This window comes from Metopolophium dirhodum, chromosome 8 (assembly GCF_019925205.1).
Source record: "Metopolophium dirhodum isolate CAU chromosome 8, ASM1992520v1, whole genome shotgun sequence".
Taxonomy (NCBI): Eukaryota; Metazoa; Arthropoda; class Insecta; order Hemiptera; family Aphididae; genus Metopolophium; species Metopolophium dirhodum.
This window is the reverse complement of record NC_083567.1, coordinates 32,733,388-32,754,384: the sequence shown is the minus strand read 5'-3', so window position 1 is coordinate 32,754,384 and position 20,997 is coordinate 32,733,388. Positions and strand designations below refer to the sequence as shown.

At 29.5% G+C, this 20,997-nt stretch overlaps 1 protein-coding gene across 2 annotated transcripts in view; it reads left to right on the top strand.

The window, feature by feature from the left end:
* The first annotated feature begins 7,844 nt into the window (after positions 1–7,844).
* The window catches only part of LOC132951437 (ABC transporter G family member 23-like), a 28,097-nt gene continuing 14,944 nt past the window's right edge, over positions 7,845–20,997 (top strand). The window contains exons 1-2 of one of the 2 annotated variants that reach the window (XM_061023244.1): positions 7,845–8,617; positions 16,617–16,837. In XM_061023244.1, coding sequence (XP_060879227.1) covers positions 16,686–16,837 — 152 coding nt within the window. In that variant the 5' untranslated portion in view covers positions 7,845–8,617; positions 16,617–16,685. Of the gene's footprint in view, positions 8,618–16,341; positions 16,512–16,616; positions 16,838–20,997 lie in introns of those variants that run through there. The other variant, XM_061023245.1, reaches the window with a different exon arrangement.

Here is a 20,997-nt window from a genome sequence, read left to right as displayed (position 1 = left end):
TGTTTTTAAACACGAAGGTACAATGATAATTGGTATTAATTTAAATTTAATACTACGAGCTGGATGGTGCAAGTTCAAGAATACATATTATATTATACGATCATCACTAGATATCGATAGTAATATTTGAATCGACTCAATTCCCCAACTCTTACTTTCTCCGCATTATTATGTATTTTACTTAGTATGGTTATGTAATAGATATTTGAACTCCTACGGTATTTTTGTGCCCCCATATGTATGTGTCCCACTCCTAGACAAAGAACGTTAGTAAATTATCATGTATGGGTACAATTGAGGTACAATAAAGGTATAGAAATTATTGCATTTTTCAATAATTGTCTTCAGTGTAAATAATGATTTTTACGGTAATAACAATAATATAATATAAAGAAAGACGCCGCTATTTATTAAATATTATATAAATCCGTTTATAACTAAATCTAAATTAAAATTTGAAGCAATTTCTGAAAATGGATATTAGATTGCCTGCGTTACGCTGTTATGGTAAACGTACCTGTCTGCGTATAGTTATACATTATATTATTGAATAACACTATTATATTATATAGTCCCCCCTCATATTTTAGAAAAAATGCATTTTGTTTAGTTACAACAGATAAAATAAGAACCGTTGACTCGGGGACTTGGCTTTTAGGGACCCGATTATACAAATATCAAAAGGCACACCACCTACCCACCCCGCGCATGCCTTTGCAAAATGGTTTATATTAATATTCCAAAATGAATTAGTTTTATTGATGGCTATGGCAAAACATATTTTAATGACATATTGTTACCACTTGGTAGATGTTATAAGTATTTGATTTTAATTTAAAATTCGACATTTGAAATTAATTTTTGTTTGGTGAAGTACTCTGAAGTCTAAGTGTACAATTTATTATAAACGCGAGTTTTGATGATATTATTAAAAGGAAAATTACTAACTTATTTATTATTTGTTAATTTACTAGTTTATTATATTTTTGAAAAATACTTGTTCATATTATGTAGGTACATAAAACTCTAAAAGGTATATAAGCTAATTAAACAGTATAGATGTTGGGCATCGGCATTTGTATCGCTTAACTCAGCTCAACGTAAGTCTGTGCTAAATTATTGTTTATTACAATCAATTTAAAATTAACGATAAATCTCCACATACTGGAAAAAACAATTATAAACAGAGCTCTGTTAAGTATAGTTTATAGGACGTTTTCAAAATGTTAAGTGCTCATAAAAATGGTTTATGAGTAAATATTTTCATAATATATTGAATAAGTACCTTTAGATACAATACGGAATATAGACTTTAGTAATATTAATACAATATGAATAACTTTGTACTAAAATGTCAAGTCTTAATACCTTTAACTACAAATTGTACTAAAATAAATCCTAAGCGTAAAGTATCTATACGTATTGTTGCATTATAAATTATTTTTTACCTTAATATATCATACCATTAATGCTTTTGTACTATATTAAATTAACACTAATTTAGTGAATTTATAATTTAAATGCCTGTGTCAATAATTTAATTCAAACTTTATTGTAAGATATCTGCAGATTGTATACATTATTGGGTTCCAATAATCTCAATGTAAATCAGCCTCATAGTTTAAATCGGAATTGATGTATAATTCACCTCATAACTCAAGTCTTAAACTGGTAACTGGAGTTTCGTCATTAGTCTTCACACACATTTAGAATCACCACTTTTTTCTCATTTCATATTATACTTATTGTACGGAATTTTATCTAATGATTATATGTTTTTCTTTTTTAAATTATAAAATTACTAAATAATATGTTAGTTAATTGCATAGCATTACGAATTACGATACAAATAATTGATATGTAAGGTATATCTTACCTTAAGATTCGAATTCATTATTTGAATGTACACATTGTACGCATAATACGCATGCGTATACTTAGTTACTCTCTTACTCGTGTACATAATATGTAAAAATAATAAATAGGTAGAATCTGCTATATTAATATTAGAATAATAAATAACGTTTTAACAGAACATACGTTTACCAGAATTTGTCATAATATCATCAGTATTCTTGTCACATCATATAGACATTAGAATATTGGCAAGTTATTCAAGGTCAAAATAAAAACGAACATAGGTACAAGAGATTATGGTGTATACTAAATAGGTAACCTACCTATGTTGTACAATATATTGGAATATATGAAGAATACGAATGAGAACCACTGCTTATTTTTATTCCAAGTTCCGACTATATTCACAGGTTTTACATTTTTTTTAGCCATAATTCATATTACGCACAACAAGTTATAAACATCATCAATTCTCAAAACATTGTTGTACCTACCCAGTTACAAGCTTACAAATATTATAATTTAACTACTTTTTTCAAGTAAAATAAATGCAACGAATTCAAATGGTTTTTAATTGTTATGTTTATTTTTGTCGTAATAAAGGTTTATAAACGATAGTTTATTATTTATTAGGTATACTTATTATTCATATTATTATATTTCTCAAATGATATTTATTTTTTTTTTATATATAATATAAATGATAATAATATAATATATTATATATTATGTTGTACCGACATGTCTATAAGAATCATCTTTCTTTGTTGTATATTATTTGCAGGAATTTTTGAAAATAATATTTAAAATGTCCCAAATTAGTATTATTTTTACGTAATTTTCTAACTATGTCCATTTTATAATTTTATGACGAACAAACCTGTCATAACATCGTAACAAATAGATACCCAAATGTGGTTATGCTGGTCTATATTAGTCAGTGATCGAAGGATATAAAAAAAAAAAAAAAAATGTTCCCAACGTGTTACGGTAAATATGATAATCAATCATGATAATCTACAGTACCATAAAATATATCGATATATTATTGATTTTTAATGTAAATATAGTACGAGAGGCAATAATTTGAGTATAAAAAATGCACCTGCCTATATTGGAAGACAAATTCGTGTGCACCGCTATCGTAAAAACATATTTTACTTGATGCATTTATGAAATCGGTACCAATTTAGAATTTATGTTACTCATTAAATATAGTTTTTATTTTTAATTTATTTTAAGGCTTCGTCTTCATAATATGTTTTTAGCCTATATTAAGTTAGTATTAAAAAAAAGAAAGGTATTAATATACATATTATTATATCGTAATACAAATATTGAAATATTGACATGTTATTTACAATGTATGGCTTAAGTTTATATTTGGAAAAATGTACTGATTGTGACGGCGGTGTTCTCTCCATTGGGGGCTTGGTGAAGTGTGATAGGGTTATTAAGGATCTAGCGGGGTTTGGTGTACTTGGGGTAGTTGATGACTATAATGCTCTATTGTTAACATTTCATTATAAATATCACATACTGGCGATTGTTCCTTTCTGGTGAGATAAGCATGTGTTAAGTTAGAGTGACCTATTTTAGCTCGAGTAATAGTTACTATTCCTCTATTCTTTTAAATACATATTATATATTATGTATAACTATAGTTTTATCATATGACTTTTAAATAAAAATATGTTTTATTTTATACTATTTATAAATTGTCAGCATGCTGGCCTGAAATAACATTATAATATACTATTGAGCTAAGATAGTTATTTATTTAGCAACACATAAATAGTAAACTATTTCTTGATTTATGCAAATATTGGGCCGAGTTAGGCTTAATAAATATGCCCGAGTCTTGTTAAATCATATAATATAGTATGGAAGAGTGTGCTTTGTTGTGTAATTAATCGATTTCAGTGCACACCAAAGTGCATGTTAATTATTATTTTATAGTAATTACCTACTCCGAAAGTGTCTACTACGCAGTTCAATATTTCATAAATGTATGTTATTATAGTGGTGTTATAGAAAAGACAATATGACATTACGAAAGTATCTTGTGTAAAGCTAGGTAGTGCTGTTATGAACAGTATTGTCTTAAAGTGTTCGATCCATCTAAGGTTAGAACCGACTGTTTATTTTAAAATATGATTAGGTAGACAATCTTAATTCTTAGAGCTTGTAGAAAGGAAATGTACTATGAGCTGACTTTTAATGGGTAACGAAAAATACAATACGTTTTTAGTAGATATGTTGTTTATCTAACTTTCTGCATTTGATTTATCCAGTCAATGTTTTCAATTTTTTTTGTAAAAATATTTTTAAATGCTGGAACTGCTTTAACTGACAGGTTAAAATATATGCCCCATATCATTATTTTTAATTTATTAGAGTTGAATTTAAGCTGAAATGTGCGGAAACTATTTAAAAAAAGTTAACTGTTGTCGGTTAGTTTAGTATGCATTATTATTGTTTACTGTGCAGTAAATATATTTCAATAATAGGTACATACTACATATTCTGAACTTATATGTCACAACTAAAATTGCGTACCCATTGAATCATTCTCGTAATTTTTTTAAATCTATTTTTTAAATATGGTTAACTGCCGATATTTTGTTAATTTAGAGTCTAAACCTTATTATTTTCCTTATTTTTATCATTATAATATTACGTCGCGGCTAATCACAACAAATATATTTTATTTTGGTTATTTTCCCAAAATGTAATTTCATTTTTTTTTTCTTTTTATATTTAAACTTCAGAAGACACATAATCATTTGTCAGTCGATCTTGTTTTGTGCTTATTATTTTTATTTTTATTTATTTAGGAATTTCTGTGAATGTGTTACCGAAAATAAATATAAAAACTTAAATACTGATAAAACTTATTTATATTTAAATCATTTTAATTTAAGGAACATAATTTTTCTAGTAATTTATAAAATGGTTTTTGATACATCCCATATGGACATGGAATTTGCAGGTAACTTTGAATTTACAATTATTAATGTAATATAGAAACACCCGCAACGTCAATCTCATAGGGGTACCTGGTTTCGAATAAAATGCCACCCTTTTCGACCGTCATGTTCTTTAAACTATGTTGACGACTTGGCCGAAAATGTTTTGCTTTGGTTCGGACCAGTGCCATACTGCCATAAAATACTGTTATTAGCCCCCGTATTCAAAATAGGTAGACATTTAATACAATTTTCAAAGGAAGAATGTGAAATCTAAACATACATATTTTGAATCAAATGATAAACTTCTACCAAAGCTAAAAATTATAATAATAATACATAAACAAAAAAATGTATATAATATTATATTTTAATTGATTGCGAAACTAAAATCTACGGGTTTAGAACGCCCACATCTCTACCACAACTTCATATGTAATTGCTTTAAGTACGTATAATTAAAACATAATACATAAATAAAATTAGTAATACATTTAGTGTATTACATACTGTAGGCCAAACTGCTTTAGGCTCACGACACATGATTGTTGGACGTATTTTTAATTCTCGTACCTTTCCACTTGTTTAAAATAAACATTCATGAATTTATACAGCTACTTTTGGTTATAACCTTGATAATAGTTAATAATATAACAACAGACGTTTTAAAATATACAAATAATATAATATTTTTTTATGATAATGACTTCAACAAGGAAATTAGGATTAATTAATAATGAATACAAAATTGAGAACAGGTTATGAAATAAAGCTGTAAAAATGTAAGCTGTTAGAATCTAAAATCATTATTCCATGTACTTACCCTTTTAGTATAATATTTCACTCATGAGTCATCAGTAGTAATTTCTCAGTAAAAACACGGTTTATAAATGTTTTGTTAATGTACACGTTAAGCAAAAAAAAAAAACCGTTCTACTGTAGTGTAGGCTGTATAGCCTGTAGATGTCGAGTGTATTTGAGTAAGTCCCTTGTCATCGAGTAAATCACTGTAATGTAATATGTGTTCGATTTTAATTAAATGATAAATCAGTGCATACAAAAAATGATTCCAAGTGAAGATGGGCTATCATCTATCAGCCTATATTTACTAAGTACTTATACTCACTGTATGTTTAGTTATATATATATTGATATTGCTACTGTAGCTATTTATTTTACTATTGATCTAATTATATTTGCTGAAGACATTGCATTCAGTTTATTGTATTATTATTATAGTTTATATTTATATAATTGATTATTGTCATCAATGTATGCGTCAATACCACCTTACCACAAAATGGTGTGAATAGATTAATGGTATAAAATAATATAGGGTATAGATAAAAATGTATATAAATGTTTTGAAAACGTCATTGTGTATTAGTGTATAAATATATATATATATTATATAAACTATAATAATTTACTTGAAAATTTCAAGGATTTATGGTCATTCGTTTTTAAATTACAACATGATAAAAGCATTTAATGAGATATCGTTGTTTTACGCGTGACTATCCTATTTCGTTAAAATGTAACTACTTCAGAAACTCAAAAAAATATTTTTGAAATTACGCTAAATTCAAATCAATTTTGTCAAAAACGTGAAAATTCCCGTTTTTCATTGTTTTTCCCCTCAATTTTTAAGAAGAGTACTCGGAATTTTTTACTTTTGACCTTCCGAAGTATCAACTAATTTAAATTTCCTACCAAAAATTATATTGAAGTTTAAAATCTAAGATGTGATAATTGATCCAAAAGGTGATGACGGACACAAATAAACACACGTAATTGTATAATCAATTATATTCTCAATTACATTCTTCGATCGAATCTAAAAAATAGTTAATAGTAGAATTACGTCATTAAAATATTAAGATTGAAATTATTATTTTATTTAAAATTATTTAAAAATAACGAAATACAGTTAAAAAACAAAAGCAAATCAACCAATGCAATTGTTACCATAATAATCATCGCTCGGCGCATTGTGCAGAGTATTCATTTAAACATGTAAGAAATTGTAATGCGAATGGTCATACGGGCCCGTGTAGGGCCTATTCTATATAGGTACCTACATCTCATCTATTCGATGAGGTGAGAAAATAGTACCTAAATATTTCAGGGGCATTACAGACGATTACTCAAATCGAACCACGTCGTATTATTATAAATGTCGATTGGCTTATCGGATGTTCGTTTATATACCGGCTTTGTCTGGAAATCGGTATTGGATTGAAAACGGTCGGATCAATTATTATTCCGACGCGAAATCCCGGCGCACAGCCTAGGTTTAAATAATAGTTTTATTGTTCGTCTCACCTACTGCGGCGACTGAGCCACCGAGGTAATTTATCATTTCCCGCGGAGATGGCGCTACGAAGTCCTTAAATCCGACCGATATGCACACAGCTATAGGTTGTTTACGATCGATATCCCTTAATCGGATGAAATGACATTATCGTCTGTAGGCGTTTAGGCGTATTTTTTTCACCCCCCCCCCCCCCCCCAGCGCACCGCGAAAATTAAAACAACGGTCGGGAAAATTGCAATCGTCGTTTTGCGAAATCCAAGCATCGGACACGAACGCGTTTTTTCGGTCTTGAAATGTTTTGATCGATCTCCGGTAATTGTTATAATATATTACACGGCTGTGTACGACGAATAAAGTAATGTCCGATACTCACTCGCCTGCAGCTTTGACGGTCGCGTGGGCTCGGCGAAGACGTATTTTCCGTTTCCGGCCTAGGTATACTATACAGCTCGACGATTCAATATCATTAACACACACACACACACACACCCATATATTGTTGCCATCGATTGTGCGAAGAACTTGTACAGCTGCAACACACGCACGCGTTATTACGATAATATGTAGTTTATGTTATTATTATACGTACAGAAACCGGTAGGAAAAACAAAAACCAGTTTCGCTGCTAACGTGTAAATAATATTATGTTATATTATATTTTTTACTTTTTTGTCGCGGGTCGGCGGGCGTAAAGGTCGCCGACAATCCTTCGCCGGTGGCTGTCGCCGGCCAAGCTCGCGGTCCCTCTCCCGTCGCGCACAATCGTCCTGGCTGCACAGTATCCATCGTCCGTGGTCTCCGCTACCGGTTCAGTCCGTCTCCGTTCGCGACCTTATAAGACGCCTCACAGTCGTAAATCGCCCGCGTACCGTTTTTATATTACAACAGCATACGATATTATCACATCGAACGCATCGTAATAGTTATATATATATAGGCAAAGTCTATTATGTACAATGTACATGCCGTCGTCGTTGCAACCGCTTCGCCACGTGTCCGGTCGCAAAGATAACGATAACATATTATAGGTAATTAATTGTACGGCGGCCCGACGAGATAATAGTGATTTTAAATAGTGGTTATCGCACCTGCACGATGACGGTGTTTACTACTGCCCCGTCAGCCGAGTAACTATATAGTATTATAATCCGAAGAGCTATATTATCGTCGTCTTCTGCTGCTGGTGACCGACGGACGTATATACTTTGAAATGCGTGATCCGCCGATGCTATAACAATCGCTTTTTCCATCAGCACACCGACGCCGAACCGTCGAAATCTCATTTTAACTGATAGTGTTACGTACACCGATGTAGGTACTGTTTTATTTTTTATACGCATGCATCGAAATCGTTATCATTATTTTGAGACGGGACAACAACGAAAAAAAAGGATTACGTCATATAATATCTCTCCCAAGGACGAATTCCTGAAACCGCGGTCGTTTCGGTTTTTGATTCATCGCACCGTGAAAGGTAGGTATTTGACCTTTTCGATATCATGTTTGCTGTTGTTGTTGTTATTATTATTATTATCATCACCACGCGCGTTTATAATGATAATATTTCGTTGGAAATATTCACGGTTCCTCTCATCTCATCTCGTATTATAATATGATATCAAATATTCGTAGTAGAATGCATACTTGGGTACTTACACATAGGTATATTAATATTATTATTTGACAGAAAATGGTTACGTACGTAGTATTTTGTTTGATGATGATGATAATAATAGTAATTACACCAAGAGCGCTAACGCATTTATGTATAAACTTTTCGTGGATAGGTAACATGAAAACCACGTGCAACTTTGCCTCTGTAGGTAAACACCGAGTTATTATACGATGTGCATAATTACACGGTTAATTATTTTAATTCGGTTTAAATAAAAAAATAGCGACGGCGCGCTTGTAAGATTTTTCCAACGATATATTTTGATTTAATTATTATCTTTCTCCGTTGAACTTTCATGGTCACCACACACAAGGTATTATTCGTTATGCAATTTTCGTAGAAAATAATTACATTTTTTTCAATTATAAATTGTGCTTTGTTCGTTTGTTGATAAGTAAACGAACAGTTTTCATAAAAAAAGTATGTTTAAAGATTATACGGGCTTAACTCAAATGTGCGAGTTTTAAAAATGATTACATAGTTTTTACAATACATGTACTATATGTCTATATGGATTATTAAATTGATGTGCTACATGATTTTAAATGTTTCATGTTTAGCAATATCATTTTGGTTTTTTAAAGAAACACTTAAGTATTCACTAGAAATAAAACAGTAAAACAATTTTTGATTTAGAGCGGAAAGGCTGATATTTCGGTTTCATAATGATGGTGTGTGGTTTCTTTTAATACTGTTTGAGTAAGTCTGTCTGAATGTAGCTTCAAGCAACAACAGTTTTTAATTAGGTCTATACCATTTCTGTGGCAAACCACTAAACCGAGATCCGTCCGTAATCGTTTTTTCTTTTTAATTTAAGAAGTTCACACCCGTGTCGACCAACTGAGCCATCCATCTTTAATAGTGTAGTGTGTAGTGTAGTCATGTATACAACTTGTTGATATTTTATTTTAAACTTTAATATGTACAAATGTACAATACACACGACCAAATATAATTTACTGCATTTGGACATTTTAGTTTTTAAACATCATAATAATTTAGTATTACAAAACGTGTCAAGAGTATTTTATGCGAAATTAGTTATATTTTATGTCACCTGTTCTACTTATATAGTATAAACACATGTTACATGTAAAAATGGTAAAACTTGAATAATTTGAATTTAAATACTGTAGTTATTATTGTTATACTAATTGTCTTATTCCATTATGTTCAATGTTCATATTATCATAATCATTGATCATCATCAACACAATGTTGTAATTGATACAAGTATTGAACCGTCATTAGTATTACTAAATACTTTATCAAATATTACATTAAGTTAGAAAATGTATATATATATTTTTTTTGGTACCTACATAATATTAAGTTTCCAAACGAAAAAAATACGAGTCAAGCTCAATATAAAAATAAAAACAATATAAATTGAGGTTACAGAAAGAAATATTAACCTTAACATGTCATGTTAAACCTTATGACAACCAAATCTATCGTCTAAAAATCCGAGGATATAAAATATGTATACCATATACCTACATACTTAGTTGCTCAGATTTTTTTTAATATCGTGTCAGTTTATCTGATTTTTTTTTTGTCAAAAAAAGTGAATAATTTTTGATGGTTGGTCTTTTTGCCCATGCCACTCTTTCCCTGACTTAAAGGCATTGTGTAACCCTTAAAACCCTTTAAAATGTCGGCACATAAATCTTCTCCATTTCGGTCGCCGCATTTTGCAACAGTCACGTTAGCTAACTGAATATTAAAAATTCTCTTTTCATGTGCTGTCCGATGCAGCATACGACGTTTCATAATTTAACTACGGTGAGTATACAAACTACACAGAATAATATTATACAAATAACAGCTATTACGATGTGTTGACATATTACTTGCCTAAGTTTTTATTGCTGCTCAGCTTAATCAATTCAAGTAAAAAAAAATGTATTATTTTTCTATGACTTTAAGACAATACAGCATAATAAAATATTGCATTATTTTATCGGTTTAAAATACTTGAGGCTAGTTGTAAAATAAAATGACAATGTATGAACCGAAATTAATATTAGAAATAAAATACGGTTATTATTTCTGTGGCCGTTCATTTTATGTGACTATGGGGAAAAAAATGCTTAGGTCTGAAATTTGTTTACATTTTTATTGTGTTAGATTAATATAATATTATTGTTTATTTTAAAGGTGCCCGGTGCACACTGTACAAAAAAAACTCATCTTTAAATTATTATTTAATATTAAATTATTGTAGTTAGAATTTATTATTAAAACGGTTTGGTCAAAATGCAATGTAAAAAAAAATAATATTATTTAAGGAGATATTAGGGTAAGTATTTATAATGACGTCATTGGGCTGGGCTCGATATTATAACTAATCTAAACGTGTAAAAGTTGCTCACTTTACACAATAATAATTATCCATCTAAAATTTTTAGTTTTTATGTTTGATTTACATATAAATGTATGTCTTTTTGTGCTAAAGACGATAGAAGTATCAGAGTTTTAATAAAACGTTAAGTTCTTTTTTACGGCAAACCCGGTCCAATTACGTCACTCGGATTTATTGAATTCTTCATAACTCATTGAATAATGTGAGTAGAAACGTTAAACATATACCATTTTTTTATAGAACTGAACATCCTTTCAAATTAAAGGAAACTTTTTTTTGTCTTCAAACTGGAAACAAAAACAGTAGATATTCATATAAGAAATGCATATTATTCTATTGTTTTATTAACTAATATTTAGTAATAGCGTGATTTAAGAAATTACCCATGCAAATCACAAATACTAATTAGATGACTTAACCTAACTACTAGGTACTTATGTGTAAATAATGGCAAAAGAAATATATTACTTTTTGGATTTATCACTAGACATTAGTAATAAATCATGCGAGTAATGATACATCATCACATTCTTAAACAGTATTAATTGTCTTAGGAGTAGCTTTACATATTATAATAATGTTTTTTGTCAGTGTTGCTCACTTATTATATAATTGGTAGGTTCCTAAGACGTATTCATAATTGTTAATTGTATAGGTATAGGCGTATAGTAAATAATAGCTAACTTACTGCCACATATATAATTAAAAAGCTAACTATAAGTATCATTATTTGATGATATAAATATTTAGTCTAGGGAAAAAAAGGTAGTTATAATTTATAATTCATACGGTAAATAATAATATGATGAAGCATTGAATTTAAATTAGTTTTTATGTTATGTCGTAGTTTGTGTATTTTTATCCGTATAATAACAGTTGAATTATGATTCCGTACTAGTTATAATATGCACATTGTAAATGCATCAAAGTTTTAATGATATCAAATATCAATAAACTATTCTAGATCGCTGATAGTTGACAATTGGTTGACATTCGAAACAAGTTAAATAAAAAAATCTCGTTTTTTTATTACATTATTTTATCAAACCTCTTTGTACTTAGTAAATGAGGAAATTGGTACATGGCTGTAAATATTTGATGTACATGATTTAGTGTAAAATAAAATAGATTAATAAACTGTACTTGCCCTTGTAACAACAAAACTACTGCAAATAGGGCTACATTTTATTGCGTATTAACAAGTTCTCCTTGCCAACATTTAACAATTCTAAATATTCAAATCATATTATTATTACTATTTATATGGTAGTACCTAATAGTAATTGTGTTCAATATGAAACTAAGAGATACTTAAGACTTACTTCAAATCTACTTCTTAGTACCATAATAAAAAATTATTTTAAATTATAACAGAGTAATTATAAAAAGTGGCGAAGTGGATGTCACTCTGCTGTACATTAGGTTACAAGTTGGTCACTGTAATGGATGGTGTTAAATTTGAATTCAATGGTATTATATCATTGTATAAAAAAAACGATTCCGAGCAAAATCAACCAGTCAGCCTATGATATTAACAAGTAAATATTTTGATGATATTATTGTGAACAGAGTAATTTATATATTAACCTATTTACGTGGAACCTTGTTTTAAATTTTCAATCTTTAGTTATAAAAGTTGAACATTTTTTACATTTTTAACTATAAAATAATTATAAAATTTAAAATTTGATAAATTTTGTCAAAATTCGAATATACAATTCTTATAAAAAAAAATTGTGCCTATGCATTTTTAATATTTTTTAACTGCTATTGTAACAATATATCAGGAACCTTGCATTAAATTTTCATGCTTTTTTACCCAACAAATAAAATTTTATTGATATTTATAGAAAAAAAAAAATTGAAAACTGACAATGTCCGTTAACAGCCCAAAAAGAGTCAAAATATTTTCAAAATTTTATGGTGTATAAAAAATGAAAATATAAACATTCAGTAAAATTTTTATGTATTTACTAATTTTCGTGATTTTTCCGTATTTTGTCAAGATTTGAACTTTAAAATATGCTTATAAACAAAAACTGCGACTAACGATTTTTAATATTTTTCAAATGTCATTAGAACAATACAGTAGGAGCCTTGTATTCAATTTTGAAGCTTTTTTACCCAACAAATAAAGTTTTATTGACATTCATAGAAAAAAATACTAATACAATCGGAAACAGAAAATGTTCCTAAACAGATTTAAACAAATCAAAATATTTTGAAAATGTTATCGTGTATAGAAAATGTAAATATAAAAGACCAGTGAAAATTGTATGTATATACGTTCATTTGTTTTAGAGTTACACCAAAAACTAAAATTGATTTTGTGGAAAACCGAATTTGCGTAAAAATTCCCGTTTTTCCTTAATTTTTATGTTGTTTTTCCCGGCGCTTTTGAAAACTATTAGGAATTTTAAATTTTAACCTGTGTATTGCACCAAAAATATTCACTTTTCCATCAAACAAGATACTGAAGTTGAAAATCGAAACATTATTTCAACTACGTATCGTGTACACAGACACTAAAAAAAAGAAAATCGTTCCACTCAGAATCTAAAATTTGGTTAATACTTAATTATACAGTTATATCTGATTAAAATTCAATCTTCCATTGAAAGAAGCCACTCGAAATTTATTCTCTTCTAGGAAAAACTATGAAATATAAAACTGTTTTTGTTAATAAGTAAGTAGTAACATTTTTGGATTTAGTGATTGGCCATTGGTATCATTGTATCAGTATATTATAATACTTGTAAATAAGGAAATTCAATAATAAGTACCTACCTAACTATTAATATTTCTCTTGCAACTTTCTAAATATATATAACAAATTAGAGCTTTCAAATGTATTTGCTTATTCAAATTCATGAATTATATTTTAAAAACGATAGTTAATATCACACTATAAGACCTTCTAAAATTAATTTTACTGAATTCTTTGAACTACCTATTTTAAGTGCTCCTGTTATATTAATGTGTGAAATAATATGGATTATATTATTGGTTGTATAATAATATATAATGGTGCGATAATGTAACATTGTGAGTAATACTAATTAGTAATTAAATAAGTATTACTAAATACATAACTATATATTTAATAACATTATGACTATGTTTATACAGGTGAACGTTACTAACCGTGTTTCCGGACCCTTGGAGGTTATATTAAATTAATTATACTGTAAGTCCCATGTAAATATCCAGTATGTAAACAAATGCATTCCAAAAATTTTAGAAGTATTGAAAAATACTGTAACTGGTAATTACTATCATCATATAATATCGGAATGAAATAAAAAAATTAATAATTTATGATATTTTTTCGAAATTAGGAACGCATGTAAATTGGTACTTATGTTACCATTATTATCATTCATGTAATAATAATAATAATAACTTAATTCTTACATAAATATTAAGTTTATTATTATTAGTTATGAATTACAATGAATGAAGTCGCAAGGTACACATAATGTTAAATGATTATGATGATAATGATAATGATGATGATGATGATGATGATGATGATGATAAATGACGATGAACGACTGTATAAAATAAGATTATTACCTTCCTAATACAATAATTATAAATTTAACTTACAAAATAATATATTACCCTAGGTCTAGATACTGTTATTAATTAGTTAAATAGTATTGTTTAGTTTTTATGTTCATACATATTATCATATGTGCTAATATAATTTAAAACAATAATTATTTAATATAAACATTTATTATACGTTAAGTACCTATAATAATATGTTGTATAAGCAACAAGGCATAATACATTATATTCATATACATATATATTACATTTATAAATTTTTTTATAAAAACTGACACCTAACTATGATAACTTTTTCTGTAGGTAGGTACTGCAATTTGGTCTTCGATATCACGTTAAAAAAAAGATACTGCAAGTTACGTTGTCGTATCCAGACGTCATTGCTTACGTTGTTTTAATTATAATAAACAGTTTAGGTCAATTTAAACAATAATATAAGAAAACGATTTATTGTAATTTGTAATAATTTATTTGTAAAAGAAAAAACAACGAGTGACGTTGAGAAAATGACACATTTTTTGACTAAATTAAATTATATTTTAATACGTTTAATAATGATAGTTGTTCCATATGATTTTGGAAAACTGAAAAGTTGCGATCACATATGTATACAGGAATATTGTATACTTACAAAACACAATATTTGGGAACTCGCACCTATACATTTTTGTTACACTTTAAATAAATTCTAAAAACGGTATACACTAATGAGTGATGACATGATAATCTCCTACGTCTTCTTCTTCTTCTTCTTCTTCGAGGAATCATATAACAATAGTATGATCGTAATAATTATTTGTAAACACGTCCCGTTGATCACCGATCGCTGGATTCATAGTGTTGAAAAGTAAAACGGTTGTCTGACGTTCAGTCACTGTGTCACTCAGTCATTGTGGTCTTTTGTCACCGCCCACCCGCAATTACAGCACGTCGTGGTAAATAATACTATGGTATTGACCATAGTAACCATTGTAGCGGGCACACAGGTAAACTAAAAGTCACAGCGCCGGTTACGTCTCCGTGTAATGATTACTGCTGGGCCGTCCGAAAAACGTTTCGTCGACTCCGTCACCCATACCTGACATAACACCGTCCCGCGAGGTCTCGTTGCGTGTGGGTAACGGTGTGGGGAATTCTGCTGCGGTCTTTATTCGCGATAATACGCTGTACGCGTAGAAGAGGTATCTACTCATAATAATAATCTGTAATGTGCAGCATAATGCCGGCTCGCAGTTCACGTCGTTCGACGAGGTCGACCGTAATAAAAAAATTTTAAAAAAACAATGCAACCATATAAAACGACGTGTCAACATTCGGAGTAGGCGATATTTAGCTGCAGAACTATCACGCGTGTCCGCCACCGTTCGAATATCGTAATAATATAATAATATAATATACGCCGCGGTATTCTCACAACAATAATATTACATTATAATATATTATTGTATAATAATAATAATAATAATAATAATAATAATAATAATAATATCGTAGATAGGAAGCGGCCGCGCTCGGTGTACGCGTATAATACAACAAGTACGAGTATGTGCATTTTTATTCTTTTCGGTGACCTCTAAAATACACGTTAGGTATCCGACCAGTTCTCCTCCGCGCGGATGTAGCTGACAAACACGTTCGGACTCATCGTCATCGTCGTCGTCGTCGTCGTCGTCATTTGCGGTTTCGACGACCCTCCGGACCGCGGTTTTGTGCGCGTATTTTATAAACGAGTGCGAGTACGTGTGCACGCACGACGTATGTCTGTTACTCTCGACCGAATGTCAATAATAATTATTATAGTCTGTTTCCCATAGTATTAACACTAAATTGTAATCGTATCGTCTCGATCGCGTGTTGCAGGCCGCAGCCGACAGTCGAGGATATCGATCACCGCACCACCGCCATCACCTCCCCCCACCACCAATCGCCATGGAGGACATTGCGTTGGGACCATCGGCGACCCTGCCACAGCCGCAGGCCGAAGAGGAGGTTTGCATCGAGATCAGGGACGCCGTAAAGATATACGACGGGAACAACGTGGTGTTCAGGGGTTTGAACATGACCGTGCCCAAGGGTAAAATGTAAGTATTTTTCACGTCGAATCCAATAGCCGCTAGATAGTGCACGAGTTATTGTTGTTCGTTTCGCACCCCCGGAGCACTAAACCGATAGTGATTATATTGCACGCAACCGTTGTCTGAATATTATGATTCGAATTCGCTTCAAACAGTCTTCAGCAGAGAATTCTGAATTACAAAGATTTAGCGAATAAGAGTGTCTATCGTAGTAATACAATAGCTTATTACGGAGGCCGAGCAATGACAACTCATGATGTATTATATTGCGTTATGATTTTTTTTCTTAACTTATTTCTTAACCACCGATATTGTGTAACAAATGGATATTTCAAACACGAAATATGTGCAATATGTTTGCACGCACATTCAGTACCAGTAAATAACAGTGTTCTGATATTATATGCTCATATTGTTATCAATGGATCATAATAATATTATATTTAAGTTTTTGTGGGACGAATTTTGCTGACCCTTTTTTTACTCATCCAACGAAAATGATTTGAGAAACATGAAATATTGAAATCAAGACATTTTTGTAATAAACGTAATGATTGATGTAAAAAAGTAAAAATAAACTATTATGGATATCAAATAATACGCATCATTTACTTATAAAATATGTTCACGTCGTTTATTTTATTCTAAACATTTGGATAGCTTATTTTTTAATTAATATTCTCCAGGCACCTAATGTCCATTTAAATATAATTTTTTTGATTTCCTCCCCACCCATTTAACTTATATGGCCATATTCGTTTTCCAATTTTATATGATAATGATAGTATGCGTAGGTTCAAAATAGATATCCTAGGGAAAAAAGATAAATAATTTGAATATTATACATAAGCCTCTCGTCCGTTTATTATTTCTTATCACTACAAATAAGTATGAAATAAAAATAAAAACAAACTACCTTTGAATGGACATCAGGCAGATACGATTTCAAATATTACTAATAGGTCATAGGTATTATTGGAGGTAGAAAGACATTAGTTATTTATAACTACAAAACATAAAAACAAATTATAGGTACTAGGATGATAAATAACTATCAATTATATAATTTTTAATACATTTTCGATGCTTGCCATCGGGTAAGCCATGGGTAAGCGGACATATATTTTAAGATCGCTGCATCACACCACTGTAAGTACCTCTTAGGGCTTTATTGCGGGTAGTCATAAACATAAATCGGTTTACGTTTTAATATACTATTATATGATCTTAACTCCTCTAACGATACGTATAATAACTTCAGTAGGTTACCATCATTATTGTAACAGTGGATGTATACTGAATGTAGCCGAATTTAACGGTGTGTAGTTGTATACACCTACGACGAGTAGGTACCTACCTATTTTATTTTGGCTTTTTCCAATTGGCATAACATCAATCGTTTATTAGAGCCAAGAGAACACCTTGGTTATTTTTCACTTTTCCAATTATTTTCATCTCGCCACAGACAATCGGATTAAATATTTGTTTTTTTTTTCATTTCTTACTGACATTTCGATTAAACTTGCACTTGACAATATTTTTTATTGTCAATTACTATATGTACATCGTAGACATCGGTAAGATGAGCTTTCGATAAGACTAGCCAAGATCAATATTTATTTTAAATTGAACTATCTGATATACAACTTCAATAAAAATATATTTTAAACAATAATATTTTTTTATTTTGATAATATATTATAGTTCTTTCCTCGATTAATATTTTGTGTGTTCAGATATTCCAATATATTATTATACATGCCTCGTGCAAAAAAAAACATTTTGTGATTTATGTGAATTGATTTAAACTAATAAAAGTATACAATTTTGTATTTTGTAAACTTATTATTCGAATTGTTCCTACAAGATGTTTTACACGAAAGAAATAATAATTTTACAGATAATAATAACTCATTTGCTTATTTTTTAATCAGAGCAAAATATGTTTATTTATTTGTCATGAAAATTTGAGAGGCAAACAGTAGAGTAAAAATATAGGTACCTAAATGGTCATACAATATAGAATACATAGATGTTTAACTATATTTAACATGAAAACTAAACAAATAATTTAAATTCTATGATACTATTTAGAATATCAACTATAAAATATCGTGTTCTTTAACACTATTAAATATCACGATGAAAAATAAACCTAAGTAAAGAGTTACATGAGAGTAGCAGATGGGTTAACTGGAGAGTAATGAATGACTATAATTTTTCCGCTAGCAGGTACATAGAACAAAGGTTGTTTTTAAATTAATCGATGGAACATAAAAATGTATATTATTAAAAACTTTTGGACAGTAAAACTTATTATTCAATTAATGATAAACCCATTTTATACTATAATAACTTTCCTAAAATAGAGAATAGACATAGTCACTAAGTAATATATCATTATTGTAGTTTGCTTAATTTAATTTAAGATAAATCATTTCAAATACGTATTTGGTATGAAAAATAATATTTTATTGATTCACTATGAAATGGAGACTTAAAAATAAATGAATATTCTAAAAATATAGACCTAATTAAAGCTAAATAAAAAGTTTAAATACAAAATATTTTATTAAAATTTCCATTTTTTCGACGCAAGAAACACACGGGATACTTTATATTAGTAGAGATACTAATTAATAATTAACTTATGCTCAAAAAACGATAGTCACTTGAAATATATACACCTGGGTCTTTTATGTTATAAACTACTAATAAATTGTATCTATTTATATCTTAGTTAGAAATAAAATAAATTTTTCCAATTTAAAATAGTTTGGGTATATTTTTTTGCATTAGTTACCTACTAGTTCCGATGACACCAAAAATAAAACCCATTTAGATCAGACTGATCTTTTGAAAGGTCATAATCTGAAACAATTGGCATGTACAGTTTAAGATCTACCGCATGGAGAAGATAATATTTACAATACTGCAAACGAGGACGTAAATCATTAATGCAAATAACAAACAGGAGGGGAGACAAATTAACACCCTGGGTGAATATCATACGACACATCAATAATTTTTTAAGTATATTTTCGACTATCTTTGCTTATATTATTGGAATTTACAAGTATTTACCCAACTAATGTTACGTACATTTATTCTCACGACGAATTTTCCATGAATTTTGTAACCCATGAATTCATTAAAAACCCGGTTCTTGCGATTTGGTGGAGTCCATATTGATTCGATAGTTTGTTACATTCGCCATATTTTTGGCAAGAATTTCCGAACACACTCAGATATAAACGAATAAAAAAATACAGCCATAATATCATTATTGCATAACTATATCGTGTTTTATTTATCGATACATTAATGAATGATGTATATAATAAATAAATATTATTATTATTATTATAATTTATGACGTATACAAAAGTATACAACTGTGATAATTTATCGTACGCAGTCGGTGACGTTAACGCAAAATGTAATAACCAAACGCTTACGATTATCCACGTTATCATAATATGTTAATATTTCAAGATGATTATAATATATTCCGATCATCCGGACGCCGGTTGAGAACGAAATTGCCAGTGGTGGTCAGTTTAGTCGAGCACAGATCGTCTCGCGGGCAACTTGTGTGAGACTGCTCAACAGTATTATATTTTTAATACAGAGCCAACAATTGTCTAGATAAAATACCAGATAAATGAAAAAAACTGGAATTTATCGTGTACCAACCAGTTCGTTAAATGCTATAAGAAATCTAAGTGTGAGAGTAAAGGTACTAGAAAATTCCAAAAATCAGAATTTTAAATAGATGGAGCTTCTATGAAAGGATACAAAGGATACTAAAGTACTGTTCATACCGGCTGCATACCTATACTATACTTATCGTAACTGTTTATGCGTGTAGTGTTGTATGTAATACACAGAAAACAATCGTGTCGGGCTCGAACGAAAAGAACAAAACGATTTTTATTTATATTTTACGATTTTCACAGTCTAAGAATCACACGTTTAAGATTATATCGTGTCGTCTTTAAATTATTAAGATCTCGCCGCACTGTGATTCATAGCGATATTTCTAAAATATTCAATATATTATATTGTGTGGTCTGTATGACCTAACAGTACGATTTTCAACGACGTCGCTAAAACCGCGAGAAAAAATAATACAAATCGTACACTATTATACCTATAACTGTATA